This window comes from Triticum dicoccoides, chromosome 4A (assembly GCF_002162155.2).
Source record: "Triticum dicoccoides isolate Atlit2015 ecotype Zavitan chromosome 4A, WEW_v2.0, whole genome shotgun sequence".
In the NCBI taxonomy this organism is placed as follows: Eukaryota; Viridiplantae; Streptophyta; class Magnoliopsida; order Poales; family Poaceae; genus Triticum; species Triticum dicoccoides.
The window spans coordinates 736505078-736511187 of NC_041386.1; the positions used below are offsets into that span (position 1 = coordinate 736505078).

At 49.0% G+C, this 6110-nt stretch overlaps 1 protein-coding gene across 1 annotated transcript; it reads right to left on the reverse strand.

Moving 5' to 3' along the window:
* Positions 1 to 3228: 3228 nt before the first annotated feature.
* On the reverse strand, positions 3229 to 4692 carry LOC119284344 (aspartic proteinase nepenthesin-1-like). The gene has a single exon (XM_037563507.1). It carries the CDS (start codon positions 4690 to 4692, stop codon positions 3229 to 3231), a length of 1464 nt encoding a protein of 487 aa, XP_037419404.1.
* Positions 4693 to 6110: the final 1418 nt, after the last annotated feature.

Here is a 6110-nt window from a genome sequence, read left to right on the forward strand (position 1 = left end):
AGCCATGGAATGATGAACAATGCGTCCACTTTTGACATACCCCACAGTTCCAGTGATTAAACGCATGCAATCATGACACCGGTCGAAAGATAGCCTCGTTGAGGACTACAGAACTTGAGCGTACATGATTCGACCCAACCGAGGATATTGCGGGTCTATCGGAGAGCCCTAGGAGAGCCAAAGGTTGGGGGCTCTCTCTTATATATTTTTCTTTTTCTTTGTCGGAGAGAAACCATACAATGACGTATGGTACACGCTATTTTCACATGCTTTGGTTGGACGCATGCAACCATAACCCCCAATGGAAGTTGGCCCCGGGGAGGACTCCGCAACCTGTGCATACAAGCTTCATGACCATATTCCATCCCTGCACTAAGATTTCCCGCTCAAAAATTTGGCGCATGATTCTTTCATTAGATCTATTCGTTTTTCCTTTGTTGGACAGACACCATACAACTATGAATAGCACACACTATTTTGACATAGTATGACTTCGATTGAATGCATGCGATCGTAACATCGGTTCTGGTTGAAATATATATAGCCTCATGGAGGACTCTGCAATTTGAGCTCCGACTGGGCCAGATTTGTTGGGAAAGTCCACCTCATGGAGCCGATGGTGACGTGGTCATGGCGTGAGGGGGTTGCTCTTCTAGACCGGTTGGAATCTCTAAAGGATGCTCTAGAACGCTAACGAACGTTGCATGCCAGAAAATGCGAAAAATCAACTATGGTGAAGGTGCGCACTCTTTTGGCATTGTACGGTTTGGGTTAAATGCATGCGATCGTAACACCAGTTCTGGTTGAAATATAGCCTTTGGGAGGACTCTGCAACTTTAGCAAACTAGCTCCGATCGAGGCGATTCCGAATCCATTGGAAAGCTCTCGGGGAGCAGATGCCAACATGGTCATAGCGGGGTGCTCTCCTAGACCGGTTGGCATCTCTAGAGCCGGTCTAGAACACGAATGAGAGTTGCGTGCTAGGAAACGCGTTGAAATAGACTATGATGATGGGTGTCTCAAGAAGGAGCATAGGGACTGAAAACGGTGTAGGCGCAAAGTTGTTTTGACGCGCATTCTAGACTTGTCAATATTTAGGGTAAAGTTATGGGAAAGCGCGCAAAAAAGGTCACTTGCGTCTTTTTGTGGGGGCATGATCCCACTTCCATGTGTGGCTCGCGAGAGCTGCCACACAAGAGTGTGCCGCACAATTTTGCCTCCTAGTCCCATTCCGTATGGGCCGAGACTCTCCTGCGAAAAAAATTGATTACCGCCCTAATTTAGTCTCCACACGCGGCTTCCATTTTTTATTTATTTTTTTATCCACTACCCCCCTCCCTCTTCGTGTTATGTTTGTTCTCGTTTCGTCCGAGGAACACCAAGCACTGATGAACAATGCCCCATTCCATTCTTTAACATACCCATCGGCTCCGGTCGAATGCATGCAATCATGACGCCGGATCGAAGCATAGCCTCATTGAGGACTAGACAACTTGAGCATGCGGGCTCCGACCGCACAGAGACGATCGCAGGTCCATCGAAGAGCCCTAGGAGAGCCAGGGATTGCGGGTCTTTTGGTACAATGGGTGTGCCTCCCTCAGGCGGACACCGTTATGGCTTCCCAGGGCCATCTTTCGACCGGAGCCATCGTCGTATGCCTCAACGATGCAATCCACCATCGCCCGTTGTTGTTGAGAATTCATATTTTGAAAATATATATTCCATGGTTCTCACTGGTTAATAATATTTTAAATTTATGAAACTTTCACCTTTATGTAGTTATGTTATAGGTGTGAGATAATAAAATAGCAATGCAAATGAACCATAATCCTCCCTTTAACACATACCTTGGCACCATGCATCAACGATGCAATCCTTGTTGTTTAGAATTCATATTTTGAAAATATATATTCCATGGGTCTCACTGGTTAATAATATTTTAAATTTATGGAACTTTCACCTTTATGTAGTTATGTTATAGGTGTGAGATAATAAAATAGCAATGCAAATGAACCATAATCCTCCCTTTAACACATACCTTGGCACCATGTTAGGATGATTGCCTAAGTAAGGTATGGTGTCTTTACATTTAAATTTGCATATCCATTCATATGCCATTTATATGTTTGATATTCCAAGTTAACTTTGTCAACTAAGTAATCTTCATCAACCATGCTACTCGAAGTTAAATCCTTTGTTCTATGAAAACATAGAACCTCTATCCCTCATAAAATCATCATCAAGAAGCTCCGGTGCAAGAGACGTGTAATATAAATGCACAAAGAAATTAAAGGTCTCATATAGGTTGAGATAAGAGTCACTGGACAGTAGCATTCTGAGTATTTAACCCGACATGTAGCAGGCCGTCAAACGAATATATATATGGAGAAGATGCATAAAATGAGACAACCAAACGAAATCTGGACAGTATCATTATGCGTATTTAAGCGGGCATTCCAGCAGGCAATCAAATGAATATATGCAGAAGATGCATAAACTGAGACAACCAACAGTTTAAGCGTGGGTTCCCGGTCGTCGATGGACAGAGCCTGCTGCTCCAAATCAAACAAACTAATATGTTTAGCCCACCAAAGAACAGGAGCAGAAACCAACCAATGCCTATCCCATAGCAATTTTATTTAGGCAGTGAACTAGATGAGATACAAACTGAGACGCCATTGAATTATTCAGTAGCAGAACAAGCGCCTCATGCTAGCTAGTACAGTAGTACAAACTGAGGATGCATGCCCTGTATTACGCGGATCGCAATCTTTCCTCCCAGCTCTAGCCTAGGTGGTGGGTGGGGTTTTGGGTTTGAATGAATATCTCGTTGCCGCGACGTCCCTTGAAAATTTTGGCTGGTGCTTGCGCCAGTCATGGCGACCCCCGCGGATAGCCCCTTGGCTACGTCGATCTCATCCTTCCGTTGTGTTTTTGCCTCAGGCGCCCTTAGTTTTTTTTTTTTGAAGCTGGTCCCTTAATAATGGCGTTTTTTTTTTGAGAATCAACGCAACAAGGGTCGTTTGACCTTTCGCGAGTACGGATGGGAGAGGGCTCCGACTCCGACTTTGGTACGTGCACACCACATGCATGCACCGGCGCGCTACCTCACCTCGTCGTACGTACTACATATCAGCCACAAATAATTTAACTGCCCTCTCCAGCTAGTAGTTTAGGAAACACAGACAGAAGCCCAGCACAAGTTATTTTTTACCTGGAGTTACAGAACTAGAGGAGCCCCCAGATAAGAAGAGTGGCCATTATTATCACGATAATGAGCGGCACCTTCGCCGGCGCGGGCGCACCTGCTGCCTTCTCGGGCGCCCCCGCTGCCTTGTCGAACGTCTCGAACGTCAGCACGCCGCCGCCGTCACTGTGGATCTCGTAGGTCATTTTCCTGCCCGCCTGGAGCATGCTGCCGAGGACCGAGCCCTGCATGTGCTCGGTCGACGGCATTATGGTGAGGCACGTGTTCCCGTCGTCAGAGGCTAAGAAGTAGTTCTCCACCTTGAGCTCCATGGCCGCGTCAGCGCCGTCGAACAGGAGCGCCAGCGTTGGAACCTTGGTGTTGGCAAAGTCCTCCGTGAGGAAGCACAGCTTCCCATCATCGTCGTCTGAGGCCTTCACCGGAGCCACGCCCTCGGACTGGACCCTGCTCATGAGCTCCTGCCTCACGACCCTGTACGCGTCCTCCACAAGGTAAGTGAAGGGAAGGAAGGTGCTGAGAGACACCCCCCCGGAACGCGGGATGTCAAAGGTCCCCGCCGGGATGGCGGTCAGGAGCTTGTCGTCGACCTGCACACCGGTGAGATTGACGTAATACCAGTAAGGGTTTTGTAGGTTTTGGGTTTTTGTGGCGGCCAACAACGGCGTGCTGCTCGTGCCCCTGCCCCCCGTAGTCGTACTCGTCGCCTGGCCCGCGGCCACGGTGGCATCGTCGTCGGTGGCGCCGCCCCAGCTCCAGCTGACGAAGCTCTTCCCGGCGGCGTCATCGGGAGGCGCGATAAAGTAGGTGAAGCTGGAGATGTTGAGCTGCGACACGAGGGACAGGGGCCCCCTGCTGAAGCCGGCGAAGCCAGAGACGCCGTCGAGCTCTGGCAAAGTGATGTTGCCGCTGCAGCCAAACACCATGCCCGGTACGTCCGTATGTCCCGGTCCGGTGATGTTCCCGAAGCTGAACGTATCGGTGGCGAGGAAGCCGGACATATAGCCCGTTCTATACCTGCAGATGTCGTCTCCGGTGCAGTTGTGGTAGCTCATGCGCTCGCAAGTTTGGGTGGCGCAGCCGACCTCGACGAAAGATTTGGAGTCCGCGGGACGGAACGTGGGCGTCGGCGGCGGCGAGAGCGTTTGGCACGAGGGGCAGGGTTCGCACTGCGCCCAGGTGAGGTCACTGTTGATGTCCATGATGACAGGGAGGGTCTGCTGCGGCGAGCTCCCGACGGAGAGGTCGAAGATGAAGGGGCGGTAGCTCTCCTCCGCCGCGCAGCCCGTCGGCTGACCGTCCTTGCGCTGGCCGAGGCGCCGCTGCACCCTCTCTTCCATGTCATCCTTGATGGACTTGTTGGTGACGAACTTGCCGGTCTTGGGAAACGGTCCGACGGCGGCCGATGAGACAGGCGCCCAAGCCAGAGGAAGGAGAAGAAGAAAAAGAAGTGAAGCTCCCATTGCTCCTCTCACTGCCACGGCCATGCCTGTATATCTCTACACTGTATATACCTACACAAACTAGCTACTCCTATTTATACAAGGTATACTGGCTAGCTATCTAGTGGATGTCGCCCAGGCATAAACTATCGGCATATCAATACATATTATACTACTCTCTCCTTTCCTAAATATAACTCTTTTTAGAGATGTTCAATTAATAAAGACTGCATACAGACATATATTAGTATATAAACATATTTTAGAGTGTAGATTCACTCATTTTGCTTCATATGTAGTCGGTATTTGAATCTGGAAAAAAACATATATGTAGGAATGTCTAGTGGGCACTCGACTGAATTGAGTTTTTGGTTAGTCAATTTTTCCTCGTCATCGGATAGAAAAGGAACAGTCGGGTCTCCATCTTCTACCTCGTGAAAATCTGTTCGTCGTCTTCCCCATGATCTTGATCTTGATCTTGATCTTGATTCCAAATTAACTATGCATTAATTGCGCATTGTGGACACTGAAATGTGATGAGGAAAGCGACGAAGGAAACGACTTGTGTGTTTGTCGGTATGGCAGCAGCATGCGTAGGTAGGACCGTACGTACGGGAACCATGGCCTTGTACTAAACGTGGCTTTGTTGGACAGCAACGAAAGTGTCCCTACACATGCATGCAGGTCATTGGAATACAAAAACCTAGACAGCATACACAAACCAAGACATTGTAAATATCACCGGGAGCCATTGTAATTTTTTGGGGATAATCACGAGTGGGGATTATTAGCACTAGTAAAAAACAGGGCTCTCGTTCGGGTCTGGCCAGCCCATTAGTCCCGGTTCGTGAGCCCAGGGGGCCGGCCGGGGCCTCGTGGGCATTGGCCCCGGTTCGTATGGACCCATTTGTCCTGTTTTCTGGCACGAACCGGGACCAATGGTCCTCGCTCCTGACCCACAACCATTGGTCCCGGTTCGTGGCTTGAACCGGGACAGAATGCTGAGCTTTAGTCCCGATTTTTATCACGAACCGGAACAAATGAGTTGCCTATATATACCTCATCGCCACAGCAGAGCACTCCACAGTGCTCTGTTTTTTCTGGCCGGCGAAGGGATGGCGTTTGGGTGCTCTAGCTCACCTCCTATGCACATGAGGTGTTCTATAAAATGTCCGAGCCACGCTAGTTAATCGTTCTCCTCTCGAAACTCGACCTTCGAGCTCCATTTTTGTCAAGATTTGTCTAGGTTTAGCGGGCCATCACATCCTGTCCCCGTATTCATTGCCGTCGATCGCCCGCGCCGATCTCGTCGCCGGCACCGTGGTGAGCCTCTTGTTCTTATCTTCTTTCTGAAAGAAAAAAAATTCTTACTTCAGATAGATACTTGTCTAATTTTCTTATTTTTATTATTTCTTGTTATTATATAGTGCGATGGTTTTGGTATCCGCCCCCGTCGGCCCTTG